Source organism: Anarrhichthys ocellatus, unplaced genomic scaffold, assembly GCF_004355925.1.
Source record: "Anarrhichthys ocellatus isolate YVR2014 unplaced genomic scaffold, GSC_Weel_1.0 scaffold4, whole genome shotgun sequence".
NCBI classification, from domain to species: Eukaryota; Metazoa; Chordata; class Actinopteri; order Perciformes; family Anarhichadidae; genus Anarrhichthys; species Anarrhichthys ocellatus.
In genome coordinates, this window is record NW_022280034.1 from 8,176,892 (window position 1) to 8,200,740 (window position 23,849).

General features: G+C 43.8%; 1 protein-coding gene across 1 annotated transcript in view; it reads left to right on the top strand.

Annotated features, from left to right (window-relative positions):
* The first annotated feature begins 426 nt into the window (after nucleotides 1-426).
* atrnl1b (attractin-like 1b) overlaps nucleotides 427-23,849 on the top strand; it is a 52,379-nt gene continuing 28,956 nt past the window's right edge. Inside the window, exons 1-20 of the mRNA XM_031842858.1 lie at nucleotides 427-1,553; nucleotides 4,614-4,697; nucleotides 4,825-4,938; nucleotides 5,137-5,265; nucleotides 5,759-5,967; nucleotides 6,745-6,919; nucleotides 7,324-7,411; nucleotides 7,721-7,982; nucleotides 8,163-8,346; nucleotides 8,456-8,610; nucleotides 8,772-8,856; nucleotides 8,970-9,184; nucleotides 9,499-9,617; nucleotides 9,754-9,886; nucleotides 11,581-11,768; nucleotides 13,314-13,527; nucleotides 13,645-13,836; nucleotides 17,446-17,679; nucleotides 18,681-18,818; nucleotides 21,068-21,161. Coding sequence (XP_031698718.1) covers nucleotides 1,303-1,553; nucleotides 4,614-4,697; nucleotides 4,825-4,938; nucleotides 5,137-5,265; nucleotides 5,759-5,967; nucleotides 6,745-6,919; nucleotides 7,324-7,411; nucleotides 7,721-7,982; nucleotides 8,163-8,346; nucleotides 8,456-8,610; nucleotides 8,772-8,856; nucleotides 8,970-9,184; nucleotides 9,499-9,617; nucleotides 9,754-9,886; nucleotides 11,581-11,768; nucleotides 13,314-13,527; nucleotides 13,645-13,836; nucleotides 17,446-17,679; nucleotides 18,681-18,818; nucleotides 21,068-21,161 — 3,263 coding nt within the window. The 5' untranslated portion in view covers nucleotides 427-1,302. The remainder of the gene's footprint in view (nucleotides 1,554-4,613; nucleotides 4,698-4,824; nucleotides 4,939-5,136; nucleotides 5,266-5,758; nucleotides 5,968-6,744; nucleotides 6,920-7,323; nucleotides 7,412-7,720; nucleotides 7,983-8,162; nucleotides 8,347-8,455; nucleotides 8,611-8,771; nucleotides 8,857-8,969; nucleotides 9,185-9,498; nucleotides 9,618-9,753; nucleotides 9,887-11,580; nucleotides 11,769-13,313; nucleotides 13,528-13,644; nucleotides 13,837-17,445; nucleotides 17,680-18,680; nucleotides 18,819-21,067; nucleotides 21,162-23,849) is intronic.

Consider the following 23,849-nt stretch of genomic DNA (forward strand, 5'->3'; position numbering starts at 1 on the left):
AAGTAGAGGACAAAATACTGGAAAGGTATGACTAGCCTACTTGTAGTTGAATAAGATTTCATGATATACATGACATAAAAAACACAAAACCATCACACAGAGCGTAAAGTCATTCTGAAATGTTCTCGGTTTGACTTTAAGGAAGATGTAACCAAATGAGTAAACAGTTCCGTAAGTTAGTACCGCTGTATTTTATTGAGAAGTGCTCTCTGCTTGTGAGATATTTAAAACACTTCAAGGTCCAAGGACAAGGACAAAATGGCCTATGAACCTAAGTTTGGAAACCTTTGACCTGAAAAACTTAAAACACATCCAGCTTTTAAATGCCGCATAGAGTCGTCTGGTGTTTTTTTTTTTTTTTTTTGACACTGTACCTTTAAATCGCACCCGTATCTAGTACGCATGCGCATCCTCTGTTTAGTTTTCTCCAACCTGATAAACTGTCTAGTGTCGCTGCGCTAGCAAACCCATCGGTTCCCGGGTTCTTGTCATGTTTTGAGAGCGACAGCGGGGCTTTTTCTCCACGGAATACAAGGAAACACCACCGCACACTGCTGTCAATGAAGCCAACGTCTGGAGGAGGCTAAAATTTCCTGCGGGAACAGACCAGGAGGACCAACAACAGTTCAAAGTATTTGCTCGATGCCCCCCTCCAGTCGGCAAGAATAGCCTTCCAGTTCCCACATCCATGTTGACTGCGGCAGCCTTCGCACTGGGTCCAGGGCTACGACGCCACAACCCCTTTGTTCTTCTGGGCCAAAGATCCGGCTAAATTGTACCGGTTTTGTGGAAAGCGCCGTCGCATGTTGCAATATACATCCCGGTGTCGGTGTAACGGATTGTTTACGCGTTAAAATGGCTGCTAAAATGGCATTTGGTAATAGAGAGTAGAGGGCTCGATCCAACGCAGTAACGTTACGTTACCCAGCTGAGGCCAACAACTGTAAATAAGCTACGTATGCTAACACATTATGTACCAGCTAGTCACAGTATTCAACGAGTTAGCCGCTTAATTGGCTCAAATAGATGCTCGGCTCTTTTTTGGGTAGGTTCTTCCCAGAAGAGGAAGAGGGGATTCCTCCCACTCCAAGTCTATGCATGCGGTTAAACAAGCAGCCTCTAAAGAAAACCTCGAACGTTACGTTTTTGCAGCCGGGCTTAGCTTAGCCGTAATGCCAATATGCATAATAATCAGCGAATATGCAGGACTTCTTTGTTGTAAGTGAAGCAGCCTGAGTAGCCGAGGCTCTCTCCCCCGGAGCAGACGTGAAGGCCCCGGGTCTTTTACTCGGCTTGGTAAACATGCATCCCGGGGGGAAATGTAAGACGGAACTCTTTATGTTAGGACCCAAACCAGCTCCCCACAGCGATCTGCGGGGCCTCAACAGATACCTGGTGGTCTATGTTTTGTTTTACTTTGTGCTGGTCACTCACGCGTCCCCGGCGAAACCGTGCGACAAGAATTGTGTCTCTGGGAAATGTGTCAACGGATCGTGCATCTGTGACCGAGGATGGGTCGGAGACCAGTGCCAGCACTGCCAAGGGAGGTTCAAGTAAGTGGCCATGCACTTAAAGCGATTCCATCTTTTACTAGACACCAGATCACTTCATTGTTTGTCATAACTATCATCATTCAGTTTTTAAAAAATGGTCTGAGCCACTCAAAGTAGGTTAGGAGCTGATATAACCCAGTAGTGTTTGTTTTCCATTAACGGTGTCAGTGGAGATCACTCGGCAAACGGACCACGTTAATGACAAAACTGTCTCAAATGACAAAGTTAAACCCCCTTTTTACACTTTGAATCAGTTAACAAGCCGACTGTTGCTCAAAACTTAACTTTACTTTTGAATGAGCTGCTAGATGAAAGACCTGTTGAGCTCAGTGCCTGGAAGACACAGGGTTTTATTTCTAATAAGTATTAATATGGGACAAGAATACTTTATTAAAATGCTTGGATTCATCACTAGCCAAAGCTTTGATAATGTGAACCCACAATGTTATATTTTAGGTTCTGATACAGGTAATTATTTGCATCATCCTTGATTGATTGGTCTATAAAATGTTGGAAAAGGGCCCATCAAGCTTGACTGACTTATTCAAATTACTTGTTGTGTTCGACTTAAAGTCCAAAACATCGTTTCTCTCTTTGCCTGTAGCCTCCTTCAATCCTTCAATTAGTTGTTTGTGATGTATACGTGTTCACTTGAGATACAGGCATGTATTACCCACATGTCCGATCCAATCTGCACATGTAAGCATGGACCATGCGACGTTATAGTGACTTCCTGCCAGAGGCGTTTGCATTAATTACAAATAAAATCCTTAAAAGACTAATTTTCTTAAGCTTTTGCCAGAGAAAGGAGCCTAAAGTCGCTTTGAGGAAAAAAATTCTGCAACTAATTGCCTTGCAGCCTATATGGTGATGATGTCTATTGTTCCTAAATTGGAAGAATATAGGTTTTGATCAGCACAGGTACATGACATGTCAATGTCAAAAAAGTGCAATTCGTTTGCGTTTCACATAAGTAATAGGGAAATATTTCAACCTAAGAATAAACGTCAAACTGCTGTATAATAATATCTGGAGTGTGACTCTTGACAGGAGCAATCTGATGGCTTTTCAGTACACCTGAGGTGACTCTGTGCTACAGAAGGCTTTGGTCACAGTAATTAGCATTGCCGCTGATGTGTCTGAGGTTTTGTATGGGTTGTCAATGAGGCATGTTGTCGGGGAATAACCTCCCCTTCACCTCGAGGCAAACCACTAAAATGTTAGATTTGAACTGTTCGGCTCTTCTGCAGTCAGTGGAACGGGTTAATACATGACCAATTAAACACGGCTGCATTACAAGCTGTGGCTTCCCTCAAAAGGACCGGACGTCACAGTGGCCAATGGGAACGTACTGTCTTGAAATGTTCAGGGACAGACGCAGCATAGCATTTCCCTGGGAAGTCCAAAGTGCTGCATGTAAATTTCATCACTCTTGGATGTCTGCGGGGCTCCAACTCCAATGCTGGCTGCACGCTGCTGGGTGTTTGTCATCGAGGGTTCACCTCGATCAACAGTCTTCGGATAAAGACCATCAATCTGTAGATGCACCTCACGCATATCTATCATAATACCTTCTTTTATAATGCGAGTTGTAAACAAAAAAACAGAACAATGTTTTTGGAAAATGTTTTCTGTCAGGTGTCAAGATCGTATCAAAAGCATAACATCGCCTCTTTTATGAGATTGCAACATCTTTAGGCCATTATCCTGTCAACAAACCTCCAAATGGAAAGTAATCTCGGATCATGTTACTCATCTAAAACAATGCGTGGACATAAAAGGGAATACGTTTCACTTTCTGTGTTACTCAGCCCGCCCCCGAGAGCCGGTATGTATCTGTGAAGCTTCCCGAGTCAGAAATAACAGAACCGGGGCTCTCAGTCTCTCTGTGATGTCGAGGCCTGAACGGTGTCGACTGACAGATTCATGGAGTCTTTGTCTCAACTTTGACTTCCAAAATGAGTTTTTTTTTTTTTTAATCAAAGTCTAATCCGCTGCAAAACCAGAAAATGCGTCGCTGTGTCGAGAAAATAGTTTTGGGTTATCCGTCTTCCTTGTGATGTGGGACAGTGATGCATTTCAATTTAAAAGTCATTTATCCACAGTGTACTTCATTTGGGCTGTCTGCCATCCTCCATGCAGGTGTTTTTGTTTAATGATTTAGACATTTTTCAGTATTTCGGTTTCATCGTCATCTTTTATTTGTATTTTTTCTTTCCTTTCCATTCGTTGTTTTTATTATCTCCTCTGTCCTTATTTCCTATTACTATTATTAAGGGATGTTAGTTTAAGAAGAGAAAAATGGAAGCAATCATATTAATTGAACTTGGTATGACTTGCATCTGTCCTTTAATAATATATATATTCATCTATCATTGTGACACACTACTGTGGTCTTTTGTGAGATGAATATTGAAATATTGTCTGGAGGCTTTAGCAGAAAGGAGCAGCTGAACCTTTTTAAGAGACAGATGATTGGATGTTTCGGTTGACAGGGATGGACTTTAGGCGCTGACTGACTTTGAATGGAATGTAATGTGTGACACTGATGTCGGACATACGAGTTAGAAGACTTTGAACCAGGACACGAGAGCTGCCTCGTCTAAAGAGCCGGGTGCTTTTCATTTTATACTCGCAGAAACACTTTACACAATGTTTGACAACATCAAGTTACACAACACTTTTCAATGCAGGTGAGGATACACATGGTGTGATTTTGGAGCGTTTTTTGATGACCAGATGAACAGTGGGACCACTGAATAGATTTGAAACAACAATATACAGACATTTATTTTTTATTTCTGTATCTGATGTCTCAGAGAAACACAACACATTAGATGATCACTTGTGGTCAAAGATGCTCTCGCTTCCTCCACTTTCGTGGCCTTAACTTTCGTTGACAGGAGTAAATACAGACTGTGTGTGTGTGTGTAGGTAGCCTGTTTATTGCTACTCTTACATGTACAGTCATTGGAGGAACTGTCTGGATTTGAAATGCACGTCGACATGAGGAAACGTATTATTGCTGTGCTGACCGTGCTGACGTTTGTGATCTTTCAGGTTGACGGAGCCCTCGGGATACCTCACCGACGGTCCAATCAACTACAAGTACAAAACAAAGTGCACCTGGCTCATTGAGGGCTAGTGAGTACTTCTGTAAATTGCCATGTTCTACTGAGGCCAAGTTTAATTACGTAGCATAAAGTTTTTAAGGAAGTGTACTTCTGTAATGTTTACTACCTAAACCCTTATTTAATTGTTTCCTCCGCAGTCCGAATGCTGTTCTCCGGTTAAGATTTAACCACTTTGCCACAGAATGTAGTTGGGACCACATGTACATCTATGACGGGGATTCGATATATGCCCCCCTGGTTGCTGTTTTCAGGTGAGGGAGTTTAATACGTATCGATTATAAACAGCAAATAAGTATTGGTCGGGTGGATGTTTTGTTAAGACGTGGGCATGATTATGTGGCTGTTTAATTTCCTTTTCACCGAATGTCGCAGGTGTCTGGTCTTTCTGATTTAGCAGAGCGTCACGGCTTTGTTTCTGATGCCAATGAACGTTGTGCCCTTCTGTACAGCGGTCTTATCGTGCCGGAGATCAGAGGAAATGAGACGGTTCCTGAGGTTGAGACGACTTCAGGCTACGCACTACTACACTTTTTCAGCGATGCCGCCTACAACCTAACAGGCTTTGAAATATTTTACTCGTAAGTATCCAGGCGCGCCATTTGAGCTGAAACTACAAGCAAAACGCAACACGATATAAAACCTTACATTGTTTATACTTTTAGAGTTGGATGCACATTGAGGTTTGGTTTTAGGCCATAACCTGAAGACATTTTTCAGGTTTTTCATTGATTGATTTTAAAACTGCAGTTGGCCGTTTTCCAGGTCCATTTATTTCTCTCCCAGCTGCTGATTGATGGTAGAATGCTTCTGCGTCCCACATTTGAGAAACAAAGAGGCTGGTACAAGTGCTTTTTCTGCTGGACTAAAACCTGCAGCAAAAATCACTATTAATTGTTAGTGACCTGCTCAATAGTTTTTCAATTATTACTAATCCTTTTATCTGCCGCACCTTTTCCAAACGCTAGATGATACTCATTAATCTTCCCCAGTCTCCAAGTAAAAGTCTGTGAGCGGCCTAAATAGTGCAATGCCAGTTTTGGATAAACGAAACGCACACATCCTTCTGTGCAGGATCAACTCTTGCCCCAATAACTGCTCCGGCCACGGGAAGTGCACCCCCGGTAACTCGGCCGCCAGCAGAGTGTACTGTGAATGTGACAAGTACTGGAAAGGCGAGGCCTGCGACATCCCTTACTGCAGGAACAACTGCGGCAGCCCCGACCATGGCTACTGCGACCTCACCGGGGAGAAGTTGTGCGTCTGCAACGACAGCTGGCAAGGTAACAGTGAGCTCCGTCCAAATCCCCCAAAAAGATGTCCGCAAACTTCCGTATCCCAAAGAATGGCTTAAACCAATTAAGAATGTCATTGTTCTGGCAGAACACGTTTTTCTTTTTCCACTGTCAACGCAGTTTAGTCATCAGATTGTTTTGTGGAGACAAAAGATTTGAAAAGTAAAGCGGAAACAAACACTGACTGATGAATCATATGCAACATACTTTTGCAATCACAGGTTGTTAGACGCTGTCGCTCCTCCCATGTCTGCTGTGGCGATTGTGTTGGAAGATGTAATGAAGACCGCGTTAGCAGACAAGTGTGAACAGCTGTGTTGATTTGTGTCATAACGCTGATTGGTAACACGGCGATAAGCTTTGTGACAGAGCGTTATTATGTGCCGCCAGCTGGAGGGAAACAAATGCTTTCACGCGATGAAACTTGACAGAATCATTAGCAGAGGCATGCGTTGTTTTGTTTTTCTTTTTTTCAGCACGGCCTTCATTCGCACACACACGCAGTTTAACATATTCACACCTCCCTGCTGTCATGTTTCGGTTAAGGAGTGATCTTTTTGTTTAGGTCTGAGAACGGCATGTTTGCTCTTCAAAGTTTCTCTCGGTAGGAATGAAAGTATGCGTCCATCCCTGAAAGAGATTCGGCATCATTCGGTGCTTTGTCTAACCATAGAGCGGTTTCATTTTGGAAATGTTGAGCCATGAACTTCAGTTACCTTGTTTGTTGCCTCGATGCTGACATTTCTTTCTCCTGTTGTCTTGTAGGCCCAGACTGCTCGCTAACCGTACCTTCAACCGAGTCCTTCTGGGTGCTACCGAGCGTCAAGCCCTTTGGCACGTCGCTCGCCAGAGCTTCCCAGAAGGCCGTGGTGCAAGATAAGGTCATGTGGGTGGTGGGTGGATACACCTTCAACTACAGCTCCTTCCAGATGATTCTCAAGTAAGTCATAGCACAAGCATGTGTCCCTTGACAAAACCATAACCTGGCGTTGGGGCTACCTGTTTCGCTTTGTCAAAACTGGCAAGAGTGAGAGTTCAGGTTTCAACGGTGTGTTTTATGAATGTATGGTTTGTGCATTCACTTAGCTAAATTGAGAATTTAGTGAGCTGAAAAGGGATTTTATAATATATGACCAATGTGGGATGCTATGACCAGGTGTCCTGTTTTATCGTGCGTGCCCACAAACATTTATGTGTTCATCAAAGTGCAAAACTGCTACCTTTCGTGATTACATCAGCTGATCGTTGGTTAAAAATGAGTTGATGTGAAGGGACAGGCTAAGTGCTTGCAGTGTTTCTGCATAAGTTTTAATGCATTAATGTTCTGTTGCTTTTGGTCTGCAGCTACAACCTGGAGAGTGGCATCTGGAACACAGTTCCCATCAACAGTGGCCCTGTGCCAAGATACGGCCACTCACTTGCTGCCTACCAGGTAAACACGCACAGATATGGCTCAGTCTCTCCGAGTAAAAATAGACTCTATGGGAAGCTAATGTTAGCAGGAAGGAGGGAGAATTAGAATTTGGGGGCGAAACAGCAATACAAGTTTGCCCGCACCAAAAGTAAACCACACAAGTCACTTTCACTCTATAACTTTAACTGTAAGAAGATGAAGGAATTTCAACTAAACAGGCTTGTTTGAAAAGGTGCATTTTATACTATCTTTTGACCAAAGTTAGTGTTTCATTTCACTCTTATTACAGCATCATTTTCACTCAACACTCAACTCTGCTCTTTTCAGGACGACATCTATATGTTTGGTGGGAAACTGGAGGCGGGCTGGGGTAACGTGACGGACGAGCTGTGGGCGTTCAACGTGCCCAGTCGGACGTGGCAGCGGAGAAATCCCGTGGTTGGCCCACCGGCCCAGGCTCAGATCTATGCTGTGGAGGGTCACTCGGCCCACTGCGTTCCACTAGAGGAGGGCGAGGCCATTATGCTGGTCATCTTTGGCTACTCCCCGGTCTACAACTATGTCAGCAACGTCCAGGAGTACAACCTGCGTGAGTCACAACTTTAACAGACTGTTTGTTTTTTTCTCACTCTAATCAGCTCTCTCTGTTTTTTATATCCCTCCCATCGCATGAAAAAGTATTTGCTTGGGACTTGTATTTACTTTAATAAAGTACAAAACACGCAGCATCATTCGAATTAACAGCTTCCTGTCTGTGTGTCCTTGTCAGGGTCCAACACGTGGCTGGTGCCTGAGACTAAAGGCGCCGTTCCTCAGGGAGGTTACGGCCACAGCAGCACATATGACGGCGGCAGTGGTAGTGTGTACGTCCACGGAGGCTATAAGGCGGTGCCTGCCAACAAATACGGCCTTGTTGATGACCTCTACCGCTACGACGTTAACACCCGGACATGGTAAATCAACCACATGTTCATTATGCATTCATGTCCTTGTACATGACACTGTTTGTTAAATAGTTTCTCGTTACGCTTGCCCTTGAAACACTTGTCACGTGTGTTCTAGGTTCATTCTGAGAGAGAGCGGCTTTCCGCGCTACTTGCACTCGTCCGTGCTCCTCAGCGGCACCCTGCTCGTCTTTGGCGGCAACACGCACAACGACACGTCACTCAGCAACGGCGCCAAGTGTTTCTCCGCTGACTTCTTTGCCTACGACATTGGTAGGACTCTCGTATTATTCTGGACATCATGTTTGAGTGGTGACCTCTCCGGTGGTGTCAGTAGCTTGAATATATGTTCGTTAAAAGACCTTCTCTGTGTCGTAAGCACAGAGACAAAGCAGATGCTCCCTGACATATACCGTATATTGTGTTTTCCTTAGCTTGTGATGAGTGGAGGCTCTTGCCCAAACCAGACCTGCACAGGGATGTCAACCGCTTTGGTCACTCTGCTGTGGTCAGCAATGGGTGAGTCTCTCTCATTTCTCCCCCCCCCCTCTGAAGTTATAAAAATAGAACAGTCAAGTTTTTCTTTATTGTGTTCCTCCTTGTTTACACTCTGCTGTCACCATTTATTTCAGGTCCATGTATTTGTTTGGGGGCTTCTCCGGCGTGCTGCTCAACGACGTGCTTGTTTACCGACCCCCCAGCTGCCAGGCCTTCTTGGCAGAGGAGGGGTGTGTGAAGGCTGGGCCAGGGGTCCGCTGCATCTGGAGCAGAGGCCACTGTCTCCCCTGGGAACCCAGCATGGCTAATGGGAGCCTTACTCCTGCCCCATTCTGCCCCCCTAAAGCTGGTGAGAGAGAGACAATGTCCAAAGTTTTAAGAAATAATATTTCCAAGCCAATCTGCTCTTCCACACTTCTCCTTAAGAGTGACAACACAGTAATTTAGGCTCTCAGCTATTCTAAATGACTAACATGTTTTATGTTTATATTGTCAACTACATGCAAGCTGAGTGCCAAAGAAACTGTTTGCTTTCTTATTCCTGAGGAACTATTTCCATCTATTTAAAATGAAATACTTATTATGTATTCCAAAAAATGTGTGATTTTTGGACCATATAAACACTCATTACTGCTGTTGTACCTCTCCCTGTATCTTTTTCAGTCACAGTGGACGAGCTGTGCTACCGGTTCTCAGACTGCTCCAGCTGTACGGCCAACACCAACGGGTGCCAGTGGTGCGATGACAAGAAGTGCCTCTCCGCCTCCAGCAATTGCACCTCAGTGAGTGGTCCAACAGGGGGCGTCGGCGCTCTTCTGAAACACTCGCGCTCTGAAACTCCAGTTCAACTCTTCCTGATCCATCTTCAAAGCTTTAACCGTCCCGTCTGTTCTATTCTCTCCTCTCTTTTGTCCCTAGAACGTGAAGAACTTCGCCGAGTGTCCGGTGCGGAACGAGCAGGTGTGCAGCAAGCTCGCCAACTGCAAGAGCTGCTCGCTGAATCTCAACTGTCAGTGGGACCAGAATCAGTCGGAGTGCCACGCTTTGCCAGGTAAGATGGACGTCGGACCCCCAAGCATGTTTCCGTACGCACGAACACACACACCACCCTATTGAAGGCTGTGGTTTCATGAGAACAGAGTCACGTTTACTGTGTCTGTTTGTTGCTGTAAGTGTAGCACTTACTATTGCACATGATCTCCTTGAGCTCATGGGTGAAATCTGATGTAAGACTTAACGCGTCATAACACAAAGCAGTCACTTTTGTTGTGAGGTGATGTTGCGTTCACTGTAATAAATGCCTCTACTGACATTCAGACCCGAAGGGAATATTTAAACAGATATTTAATAAGTTTAGGATTTGTACACTGTATTGTAAACAGCATTTGGTATTTGCAGGGATGTACTTTCAAGATGTCAGCCTGATGTTGTTTATCAGTTTTGGCAGATTATTAAGTTTACCTCCCCCCCACCCGAATGTTGACTCAGACTGAATCTGAAGAATTGCTGCAGTCACTTTATCCATAATTTTCAGTTCGGGAAGCCTTGTCGCCTCGGGGCTTGTTGCAGCAGTGGGAGCTTCAAATCGTGTGTGTGTGTGTGTGTGTGTGTGTGTGTGTGTGTGTGTGAGAGAGAGAGAGAGAGATTCTGATGCCTGAAAGGGAGTCTCGGCACGATTCGTACACTTCAAATGGATACATGCCGCCATCCACTTGCACTTGCACACACACATCTAAATGAGAGCCACCATATTTTTTTTATGAGAAGCATTAATTAACTGGCAGTTTGGCTTCCAAAAATCACTCCATCTCTCCAAGGCAAATGAGTACGGATTACACTCCCTCTAAATCTATGACACACACACAGATACACGCGCACACTAAGTCCTAAATATTAGGCCCCTAAGGTTTGGAAGAAGAACTTCCTGCAATCTGATAGAATGGTGGCCCCGTTGAGCAGTATATATCAAACGATTTAACTTCTAGTTTAAAACATCAATAATTCATATTTTTATAACAATGTAACAAATTAGAGGTGTGAAGACGATGTGAAAGGGCTCCCTCGAAGTGATGCACCTGCTGTGTTATCACCTGAATCTACAGCCCACCACGCTGCTGTTCGCTCACAGAAGGCAGCTGTTAATGAAAACACTAGACGTGCGACGATACTGATACTGATAGTGATTTAGGATATCAGTCCGATAGGGACTCAAACATCTGGATCAGATATCGGTAATGGATAACGATTTTTACAAATAACAACTCGGTACATTTATATCTTTGGATTTATTTGGTAAACAATGTGTAAGTCAAGCCTGATGTTGTCTTGCATATAAAAAAATGTATTCCTGTCACTTTCATACAGTGAGGAATACAGCTTATTGACTAAACACTGGTACCGGATCGGTAATCGGTATCAGCCGATACCCAAATCTCAGGTATCGGTATTTGGACTGATTCAGTCGGGTCAGTGCATCCCTAGAAGTAGCAACAAAAACCCGCAGTACAGAACCTGCTGAAGAGACTTGCTGGTCAACAAAGTGGAGCATTTAAAGGCGAAATAATTAGATATTTGCTGAAGGAGTTGGTAACTGTTGGCTGTGTAAACGGCAACTGCTCTTGCAGTATTTACAGGTATAATCATGTCTATGTCTTACAGATTTAAAAGGGAAATAAACGGAGAGTAGGCCTATATTGTTACTAACATAATAACATCATCATACATCAGACTCTCTCCTTTTTCCAGCCCAGCAGTGCAGTGAGGGATGGAGCCAGGTGGGGGAAGCCTGCCTGAGGATCAACTCCAGCCGCGAGAGTTATGACAACGCCCAGCACTACTGCAAAAACCTCAACGGAAACATCGCCTCACTCACCACCTCCAAACAAGTGGACTTTGTGCTCGAGGAACTGGAGAAGCTCCAGCAACTAGACAAGGTAAATATAAATTTAATGCACGCGCCTGCAGTAAATACTGTATCAAATGAAGTCGGATACGTTGTCAGGTATCGTCAGATGCCGGCTGATTGGGTATGCGACTTACAATTTGGCGTTGAGCTGACAGAAGGGAACAGGGAGTGATTTTCTGCTCGTCGAGCCTGTCAGCAACTCATCAGAGTTCTGCTTTCGGAGATGATTTTCCTCCTGATCAGTTTTGTACATGCGCCGGCTCTGTTTTCCGTCTGATTGCAGCTCCGCTTTTAGCTTGTGTAATTTCTGTCTTTCAACCATTTTCCATCGAATTGTTTCCACTTTCCACGCAGACTACATGGTTTGTTTTTGACTATGATGCAATTACAACTAGACGAGAAATACAACAATGCTATGCTTAAATTACGGAGATACAGCACCTGACAAATAGGACTACGATGATCAACACCCCACTTAGTTTTGTTTTGCCTTGTTTGAAATATTTCATCCTTTTGTAACACCGTCACAGTTTCTTCTTTCTGTGTTATGTGACTCGCTGTCTGTAGCAACAATCGTAAGCACATATCTAAAGCATGCTGAGTCGGGTTTGCTTGTAGTTTTCACTTTGATCAGAGTATAGCTTTGAAATTCCTTTTGCTTTTTATACTGTGAATTTTAGTTTTTCCTGAATAAGCACAAATATATCAACACGTTAACGAGCATCTGTGATGCAAATTCAAAATGTGTGTATACGGAAAAGAACACGGAACGGCACATGGAACACAATACGGAATTTGGAACGGAACAAGGAATGGCACATGGAACACAATACGGAATTTGGAACGGGGAACGGGACACGGAACATGGAACACAATACGGAATTTGGAACGGGGAACGGCACACGGAACGGCACACGGAACGGCACACGGAACGGCACACGGAACGGCACATGGAACACAATTCGGAACACGAAACGGAACACGGATCGGAACACGGAACCTATACGGATTGGAACAGAATACGGAACAGGCATCGACCAGAATCCAAAATTCCCACACTGTAAAATGCTGCAACTTGAGAAGGCAGTTGAGAACGGCGCATGAATTATAGCTTAATTATGATTTGTCCCGACAACATCATAATTGAAGCCTCCTCATCTTTAACAGGAAAAGATGAAACGCTCTTTTGGGCAAACACTCACCTTCTCATCTCGCCACAGCTACACACATCCACCCTCGCACTGAAAGATAATTGTGGAGTCGACTGATGATTTTAGTTTGGCTGCTCCATTCATTAGGACGTCATTTGTTGTCAGTCTGCTGGGTTGAAGTGTTTGTTCCAAACAGAACCTTGGCAAGCCATTTCCCCATTACATTACAAGTTGAATCCTGAAGGCAAACAAGTAATCATATCTGTGAAATTATTTTCAGTCAACTTTTAATGGCATTCTTGGTTCCTCGGTATAAACAGCACGCCGGAGCAGACGGGGAGGCAGAGTTGTGATACTGTATCCTACGTTTGTGACTCGTTCGGTCTTCGTGTGTTTAGCCTTTTTTTGCCGTGTGTCCACAGCGGCTGTCTCCCTGGGTGGGCCTGAGGAAAATCAACGTGTCGTACTGGGGCTGGGAGGACATGTCTCCCTTCACCAACAGCAGCTTGCGCTGGCTGCCTGGCGAGCCCAGTGACTCTGGGTTCTGTGCCTACCTGGAGGAGCCTCAGGTGTCCGGCCTCAGAGCCAATCCATGCACTGCCACTGCCCACGGCCTCATCTGTGAAAAAGCTACCGGTGAGAGACGCTCGCATGTATATACAACATTAATATGTCACCTGTACAGTCTGAAATGGGGGGAAAAAAAGACTCATTATCCTTTCCTTTATTTCTGTTTTGCCCTCTCCTGTCCAGGAAACCCCAATCAGAGTACCCGTCCAGCCTGTAAGAAGCCTTGCTCGCTGCACACCAATTGTGCCAACTGTACCAGCCAGGCCATGGAGTGCATGTGGTGCGGCAGTACGCAGCGCTGCGTCGACTCCACCGCCTACGTCATCTCTTTTCCCTATGGCCAGTGTCTGGAGTGGCAGACTGGAGACTGTGTGGGTAAGTGTCTTTCACTGAACTTAATCTAGATGAGACTTCTCTGAAGTCTACAGTCTGGCATTAAGGTGGTCGGCAGCAAGCTTTCTGTAATAAGTCAATATTCATCGCTGCCAGAAAACAGCTTAAATTGGAAGGTGTTTGTGTCCGAGGGAAAACGGTATTGGTTTCCTGTGATTGGCTTTGGTAGCGTTTTTTTTTTTTTTTTTTTTTTTTGTTATGGCCATTTTTTTTTTTTTTTCCGCCCCCCCCCCCCCCCCCCCCCAACTGTTAGATTTCCCTGTTGACCGAGCTCCAGAGGGACTATCACTGTTAGCTGGCCTTAAGTGGTTTAAAGTCAGTCAGGAATCAGGGAACAGTTTCACACAAGGCTACAAACACCTACAACCAGAGAAACATGATAGGAATGGCTGCACATACAGTAATGTTATTGTAGGATTTAGGAATAGATGAACCCGAGGCCACTTTGACAACTTTATGGTATAGTTGCAGTGCAATTCGGTAATAATCCAAAGGCCTCAGTATCAGAAACAAACAGAATCAAAGTGCTCTCTTTTCAGGCAGTACCATAATTATATAATTCTTAACGCTCTAAAGATTACTGTATGTACATATCCATGTCATATCCTTGAATATCCTGAACATGTTTTCTAGAGTTCATAATTGAATGTGATAACTCATTTTATCCCCTTAATTCTTCATAAAACAGATTACAAAGAGCTTTACACTCAAAACAAACAATCCAAACAAGCGATGAAGAAAATCGCAGCAAAGAAAAAAGGGGATTACCTATCAGGGTTGGATAGATGGCGTAATAGGTTTAGATTCAAACACGAAACAATGTCTCGCAACAACAAAACACATCTCCTTCTTATTTGTTACCGTGTCCTAAAGTAAACTGAATAAGTACTGGACACACAGAGGTAAAGCAGTTAACAGTGTTTTCACCGCACAGTGGTAAGTTGATCAGAGAGATCCCTCACCTGAAGGCTGGTGCCGCTGTGCTGCGTGATGTATGAATTATCCCCGTAGTCGTGTCAGATCGTAACAAACGTCTCAGGTCAGTTTAGTGGGTAACAAATTTAGGGAGCTGAATGGTGCGGCCTGAAATTAATTTGTGTCAGCTGGTGTTGGGTTACCCAGAGACACTGCTGTGCGCCGTGGATATTTGTCTTGGAGGAATTTGTCCCTTTTTTTTTTTTTTGGCGTGAAGGACAGAGAAGGGCATCCTATAAATTCTTTCTTTTTCTCTTTTTCGTTCTGTCCGACTTCGCTCCTTCACATTCACTCTAAAAGTTTCAGTCACCACTTGAGTCTTGAATTACCTCGCTTACTTTAATTGTTTCCTCTTAGTGCATAGGGAGGCTTTCTTTATGCTGAGTACACTGCTTACATGTGCTTCAAACCACAGACCGAGGATAAATGGCCTGTTTTGGCTTTGAAACGGCAGACTGATTAACAAGAAAAAAAGAGTCTAATTTTGCAGATCTGACAAGTAGTTATTCTTTGTGAGTCACTAATGTTTGTTAGCTTTTTATTTATGGCTTTCAACTGTAGTTCTAGTGGTTTCTGCCGGTCATGATTCCGAACGTCTCCTCTGAGTCTGCGTAGCCATATCTTCCAGATCAAACAGTCAGACCAAACGCATCCCTGTCGCATCTCTGCCGCGAACACGCCGTCTATCTGTTTCATCAACAAAAAGCAAATCCCCCCCGAAGCTGCTTTTACTTCAGACAGAATTTTAAACATGCAAGGTCGAGTTGACTTTCTCTTTTTCCTCGGGGCTTGATTTGATCTTTGATAACAGGACCGGCCGGTGTGCTCCACTGTGTCTGTTGCTCCCGCAGCTACGCTGAATGTGACCAGATGCACTGCACAATTATTCTGTTAATTTTTCAAGCCAAAATGGCAAACGTTTGCATTATTGAGATGGAAGAAGTTGAAATGGTGCATCCCTAATATATGGTGGTAAAATGAATCTCTACATTTTGGACTGTTGGTGGAATGATGTCACCTTGGGGTCCTGGGAATTTATGGTTTGTAATTCATAATTTTCACAAAGGAAAACAAATCATTACTTGAGAAAATAATCTGCAGATTATGAAAATAACCACGAGTTGCAACCCAAGCTGAGAGACAGCTGTTATAATAAGAGCAACCCTTTCTGATTAGTTTGCCATCTGTTGATTGCAGGGTGCGTTAAAAAGACACGTCAAGACACAGAAAAAAACACAGATATTGAAGCGGTCGAGGTCGTCATTTTGATCAATAATCTTTGTAGGCTCTGGAGGCAGGAACACTTTGCGAGCAGCGCAACAGCCCGCAGGCGCAGTTTAAAGTAAATGTAACCACAGGAGATGTTTGGACAGCAGAGTGGATGTAAAATAAACAGATCTCATAAAGTCTGAGCCTCCAGAGTTTTACCTTCAAAGACATTTTCATGTCATTTGTGACTGTCTGCTGAAAGTTCCACATTTTAAAATGCAACATAAAAACATTCAGACCTGACATTGCTGTTGAGAGACTCGGGGGGTCCAGGAGTACAGGTTATATTTGTATAACATACACATGCTTGGCTGTACAGACCCAGTCGTAATCACCATCCAATTAATGCACCGGCTCCAGGCGCCACATCCAGTCATTCGTGCTCACACATGTTGATTGTCTAATTCCATCTGGATTTAGTTTTTATGGCAGATTTTGTATTTCAACATTACTTTTGTTTTCTTGGCGAGACAGAATTCTTCGTCCTCCTGCTTCATTTCCTTCGACTGGTATGCGAGCGACAAATCTGCCACTTTGCGTCAAAACAAACTCAAATGGCTTTTCAGTGCTTTTGTACTGATTGTTCTCGCGTTGTCATGGTTTCACATCCATTAGCGGAATAGCTGGAGATTTGTTTGACATAAACTGAGGTAAAAGCACTCAGTGTTTGTCTCCCCCCCTCCTCTCGTGTGTCTATCTGGCAGGCAAGTGGCGGCGCTGAAACTTGTCACGCAATTTAGTCCCCAAACCCCCCCCCCCCCCCCCCCCCCCAACTGACACAACAGCATTGGTCCTTTTGGTTCAGAGCGAGGTGCCACTTCACACATCACATTTAAACCTCTCATTGAACTTTTGCTCAAGTCCCAAACTTTTCACCGGCCCTGGTTTCTGTCTCATCTCTTGCCCTCGTCTCCCCTCAATCAGCTGTTAAATGCTCAGCACTTGCTTCTTATCGTCTTATGGGCTCTTAAATCTGTTGTCCTGGCAGCTCATCAGATAACCAGCTTGTGTCTTCAGTGCAGAGCACATTAATGCTCCTTAATCTGCAGGTCCTGTTAAACGCTAAGAAATGACTGAAGTTGAAAATACAACCCTGAAAGCAACATCCTTCAGGACTTTTGTTTACGGCAACATTGGGCCTTGTTGTTACAATTGGCAGCCTGCTGTTTGTTTCAAGGCGACTACACAGTAAATACATTTTCAAATGAGAGGGAATAGACAAATGTGGCAAACGAAGATAGAAAACACTTTTGGATTGAAATCCTTGAGCAGAGGAGTGCAGCAGGAACGGAAACTTTCTAATATGGTAAGAAAGAAATACAAGTCTCTCACCCGTCTCTCCTTCAGCCCAGAACTGTTCAGGCCTGCGGACATGTTCCCAATGCTTGCAGCAGCCCGAGTGCGGCTGGTGCGGCGATCCCAGCAGCACAGGGAAGGGCCTCTGCACGGAGGGGTCCTACCGAGGGCCGATGAAGAGGCCGGCGAAGCAGGGCCAGCCGATCCAGTCCGGGGACATGATCCTGGAGCCGGGCATCTGCCCCAAAGACAAGGGCTACGAGTGGGCCTTCATCCACTGCCCCGGTAAGGGATCCACTTCCTGGTCAGGTCATTTGTCATCAGTGTATCTTGTGTATTGACTGTCATGTCTTAAGTTTCAAAAGATGTTCTTATCAAGGCTTCTTGTTACAGCTTCCCCTATGCAACTAATCCCTCCCTGCTGACTCTATGCAACCTTATGCTCGTGTGCCATTTAATGCCGTCATCAAGCCCCAGTCATACGACCACGTCATGTGAGACGATGACATAATCACAGCTAGCTGTAATATGAGAATGTGCTCAGTGGTATCAGTAATGTGTAAAAGCCTTGATAAATCACGTAAAAGGGTTTGAGTTACTTTTCCTTATTATGGGTTTAAGCCTTCAGGTGCACACCTTAATGTGTCTTTAATTCCATGTTTCACTCTCAATGGTGGAATTAATCATAACAATCTATATGTACTGTGGCTGAAAATCAATACAAACAAGGTTACTTAAAATAACCACTTATTTGTATATAGCCTTTTTCCATTAGATGTTGTATCTGTACAGAAATGCAGCTTCATTAAAAGTAGCAGCCATTATAATTATTTTAAAAGGCCAGTCTGATTAAATAGTAATTTAAGATGACATGGCAGGCACGAGCTACTGACAGCTCTGATGCGTCTGTGGCTTTTCCAGGAAGCAACAACAACAACCCTAGGTGTAAATTTAGTTGGGCTGGTGTCAAATCCTATCTGCTTAGTAGCTACAGGGAGCAAGATCAAAATGATTGTGTGACTTGGACACAAACTATTCAAAACTAGCTTGCAGAATGACGGAGAAGCTTGTGACCGCAAGCATGTTGGCAGAAATCATCATTAAAAGGAAATTAAATAAAAATCCATGTTGGTCTTGCCTTGTGTTAGCTTGCGAGTACAACCAAAAACGAGGTTAATCAGTATCTGACATTTTATTTTCACTCGTCTACTAAATATGTAGCTGAAAGGCAGACCGTTAACCCTGACGTTACATGAATCCATAACCGCTCTCTGTTTCATTCTCAGCGTGCCAGTGTAACGGCCACAGCACCTGTGTGAACGGCAGCGTGTGCGAACATTGCCGGAACCTCACCACTGGTCCTCACTGCCAGACCTGCATGCCCGGTTATCACGGAGACCCGACCAATGGCGGCAAATGCCAGGGTGAGTTACTCTGCACGCGTGAGACTTAATGGTTTCACTTGATATCCTTTTGGTGAAGCGGTCAAGTCACGTAGTTTCCCCCCCCCCTTTAACTTATCTTAATCATCTGTATGCATTTCATTTAAGCTGAACAAATGCAACAAATTACATTCTGTGTTATTTTATTTGGACCTGTGTGTGTGTGTGTGTGTGTGTGTGTGTGTGTGTGTGTGTGTGTGTGTGTGTGTGTGTGTGTGTGTGTGTGTGTGTGTGTGTGTGTGTGTGTGTGTGTGTGTGTGTGTGTGTGTGAGTGAGTGAGTGAGAGAATTAAACTGTTCGAGGACTATTATTAAGTTACTGAATTCTAATTGGTGCATCGTGTGATAAACATCCAGTAATACAGCATCTTAACCAACAGAGGGCACTATTGTGTATTGATAAGAATTGGTGACGGTTTGTCTGTCCCGTTTGATTAACGGGAATATTCCTCCAGATGTTGGTTTCATAAAGTGTTGACAGAAAAACAAGGAAAAGTAAAAGAGGCATCTGGTCTCCGTTGGTTTATTTTGTTGCTGTGTTAACTCACCAGCCTCATTAAAGATTAACTGTTTTCCTGACATGAGAGCAGATGTGAAAAGCGGAGGTGAAGCTGAAGATCAAATACTGACTTCTTGTGTTTCTGTGTTTTCTGTCGCACTCTAAAGCCCTGCTTTGCGTCATGCATCGTAATTGCGGATGGAGGGAGAATACACACACACACACACACACGTACAGGACGTTGTGAAAGATTGACAATATAAAAGCATGATACAAATTCCAACACATATCCACAATGATTTAATTGTCAGGGTGTGGTGCTCGGGGTTTTTTTTTTTTTTTTTTTTCCCTCTGGATATAAAACTGCTTCGATTGAGATGTGAATCGCACATAATGCAGATTTATTATCCGTGTCTCCTGCTCGCTGCAGAATAAATTTACTTGGGAGTGACTGCGAACCATAATTTATACGGCATTCATGTTTTCAAAGCAAAAACACACATAATGCTTGCTGAATTTAATGTGGGGAATGAGTGTAAACAAAGGAACGTGCATTTAAGTAAATATGAAATGACTGTGCGTTTGATAGCAGTCTCAGGGTATTGGTAAGTAAATATAGATTGAGTGGTTCCATGTCGAGAGGAGCTTTACCCACACTGGCCCCTTATGTGACATGAATAGCATTCCTGAGAAATTACATGGAAGCTATTTGAACTGTCAGACTGTGAGCCACACACACACATCTGGGAGCTTTATGCTCTCAGATACCATCTGTCAATGCATTGGCTATATCTGTAACCCGTAAAGTGAAACTACTCAGGTGAGCATCTGTGACGGGAATATCCTTCTCATTCTTTCGGAGCCTGAGGACAAAATGACTCAAAGTCATTATGTGTCATTACTGCATGCAAATAGACAGGGGACCCATTGCATATTCAATGTTTGTTTTACGCACGGCGGGCACGTAGCAAACCCCTCCCGATCCATTGTGGCTCGCACACAGTAAGTACAACTAACTCGCTGTTTCGCCAGCTGTCAATAACAGGAAGTGCAGAAAGAAAGTGCTGCGACTCTCAGTCTAAAAGCAGTCCTGTCACCTGAAATATTCACATGTACCATCTCGGGGAAATATGCTCGAAGAAGTTTCAGCACTGTGTCCACTGACCCTTCTGTAATACACCGTCTCATTGTTTTAAAGCTCTGTCAACTGAATAGGAAGAGGTGAGGGTGTTTTTTTTTTTTTTTTTTGGAAAGGCTGCCACACTAGAAGCACTCTTAAGCAGTCAATTCACACATGTGTTTGTATTCCACACGCACCCCAGTGCCTTGCAGGCATCGTGGTGTCCTGTCTGGGGGGCAGATTTCTCCATCATGTCTCAGACTTTCAGTTCAGCCAATCTTTTGGGAAATACACTTGTTTGCCATTCTTACCCAGATGAATATCCGTTTCATCGCTGCGTGTTCAGTAGAGCAGAAGAGATGTCGGTAGCTTAGCACAAACACTGACTGAGTGAGTGAGAGTGAGAGTGAGAGAGTGAGAGTGAGAGAGATAGATAATGTGCCCTTAGGAGATACAGAAGTCAAAGCTTTAAACTGATGTAGGAAATCACTAACTGGGTGCCAGCACATACACACCTCACTTATCATTTGCTTTGTTTTTGTTTGATGCTAATCAACAATGCGTCTGTTCTCTCTCTCCTCTCTTTCTATCTGTGTTTTGTCGCCTCCTCCAGCCTGTAAGTGTAATGGTCACGCAAGTGTGTGCCAGGTGTTGACTGGCAAGTGCTTCTGCACCACCAAGGGGATCAAAGGAGACCAGTGCCAGCTGTGAGTACCACACACACACACACACACACATTGAAAAAAGTGTCTGGCAGCTTTGTAGTTTTTTCAGATGGTTGCATTCTCCTGCATTTCATAGTGTCGCTTTTTATTAGCAGCACATTGGGTCGTGGTTAATTTCACCCTGTTTCCAAAAGTTCAGGCCTGCAACAGAGAGGTGAAGGGAGAGACGCAGCGTTAATGTTCCAAATGAAATTCACTGACTTGAGGTAATGTCAATCAAAAGTGTGTCTCTGGGCGGCCTGTCATCGGGCCAGTAATCACTTGGGATGAAGCCACGATGAAATGCTCGGGGCTATTTTAAGGGGAACCCGTTTTGACAAGTGAGACTGATGCATATAGGAGGGTATTGTGTGCCGTTTGTGATATTTTGCCAAAAATGAATATTGGTTCTGAGATTTCAAAATATTTCTGAACAGCTTCTGTTGTTACAGAGTTAAAAAACTCTCCCTGGAGATTTTAAAGAGGATGTATACAGATTCAAGAAAGATGGAGTTGGCCCCTTGTTTGTGATTTAATATAATTGGACACAATTATTGATAACGTGGCATTGACACCAATTACAATACATCATAATGGAAGGTAGAGACACAGAGGGGTTTTCTTTTCCAAAATAAATCCTCAATATTGAAGAGCTGTCCCGGATAAGTAAGAAAGACACTGGGAAATAAGTATGTACACATCAAATGGAATTGATTTTGAATAGGGCTGAATGATCAGCTCAGGAGGTAGAGCGGGTCGTCCACTAACCGGTTCAATCCCCGGCTGCTCCAGTGTGTGAATGAGTATTAGTTCACGTCCTGGTGAGCAGGTGGTCAGTGATCAGTGTATGAATGTGTGTGTAAATGGGTCAATGTTGGCATGTAGTGTAAATCACTTTGAGCGGTCAAAAAACTAGAAAGGTGCTCAATAAATGCAAGTCCATATATATATATTTATTTATTTTGAAAAACATACTTTATGTGAGTTTTTTGTTATTACAGAATTAATTCAATTGAGAAAAGTTCACGCGCTAAATGGATGTTCTTCATATCAATTCATGCATCAGGTCATTTCAACATGACATGAAAGAGCAGTTTATCTGTTGACTCTATCTGTTGGTCACACTCGCAATATTAGTCTGGAAAAAAACCAAAACCCAATTAGATTATGTTCCCATATCGTTCAGCCCTTGAATCTGGAAATTGTCTGACTTTCAGTAACCCTTTTGTTTTAATTATGTAATGGGATTCATAGACTGTGAGGTCACAGTTCAAGAGCATTGATTTCTGATCAGTAAGAGCTGCTCTCCTCCGTCTCATGCGGACGATTGGACCCGCTGGTATAAAAACAGAAAACCACCAGTTGGCATTATTGGCCAGTAATGCCACCTCCAGCACAATTTCTGCTGATGCGGTGGATTCCTCTGGTGTGGGCGGACCATCTCCACTTAGCTGTCTGCTTTCCCAGTTGTAAGCAGAATAGACTGATGTTTTTTAATACCCCTAATGCAGTAGGAGTTACGGAGGGGTCAGTGGCAAAATGCACCCACACACCATGAGTTTTTCCTCTAAGATCACATCCCCGAACTTCTCTAATGCTGGATCCAAATCACACGATCAGGTTTGTGTTCGGGTTTCGCCATCGCTACGTGTTTCACACCGCATCTAAATTAATCTGAAAAATATCAGAGCAGTTTATCTGTATGTGAAGCATGTGTTTGTATTCGCCGGTGTGCACAAGAAAATAATCCTGCAGCATTTTCATACAACTCCATTTTTAAACTTTAGCAATCAAATTTGCTGTTCTAAACACTCAGTATCTGCCAATATTGTTTTCTTTCTCAGAGAAATCATCAAGTGCGCACGGATCAATACCTGTTACACCATTTGTGTGAGGAGCAGTTTAAAAAAAAAAAAAAGGAGCCAATAAAACAAAGTTTGTAGTTATTCTGAGTGCTGACAACTTCTATGTTTTGAACAGAAGAAGAAAGTGCGTCACCTGTAGCGACTCATTGTTTGTTAACAAAGTTCATCTCTTGTATAATACAGCAGCGATGACATCAAGGCAAGATGAAATATATTGCGTGAAAGAACACAGGCGGCGCTCGGAGGGAAGAGAAGGCCGGAGGAGAGTGAGACCTCCACAAAACCCTCGATGCCTTTTCTGTCGACTTTGACACTGAATAAATGACTCTCTGCACGAATGACAGCATGCCACATTCGTTTCCGCTAGCAGATGGAATGCACAATGCAGAGCAGCACTCTGATAGCAGGTGGCAAACAGTCGACACAAACGACTCCGTTTCCAACCATTCGAAATCAGAGCGGCGTATCGGAGCGGCCACCGAGCACCAGCAGGCCAATCATCATCAGCCATTTAGAGGGAGGGTTGTGCCCGCACTGCTCCGGAGACAGTTTTGGGAAAGGTTCCCGCGGCCCATTACTGATTATCCGCTTAAAACTTAGCCAGCAACATAAACCACCAGAATATGTTGCTAATTCAGTGCCATTTTGCGGCCTGTAATTAGATTAGCGTCGTCGTCGTCAACAACTGCTATTTCAGCGGTGTCTTTCATCTCAAAATCAAGATGCATTTTCACATTCAAACATGTCCGACTAATCACTTTTTATCCGAGGGTAATCGAATTTGTGTGTGTGTGTGTGTGTGTGTGTGTGTGTGTGTGTGTGTGTG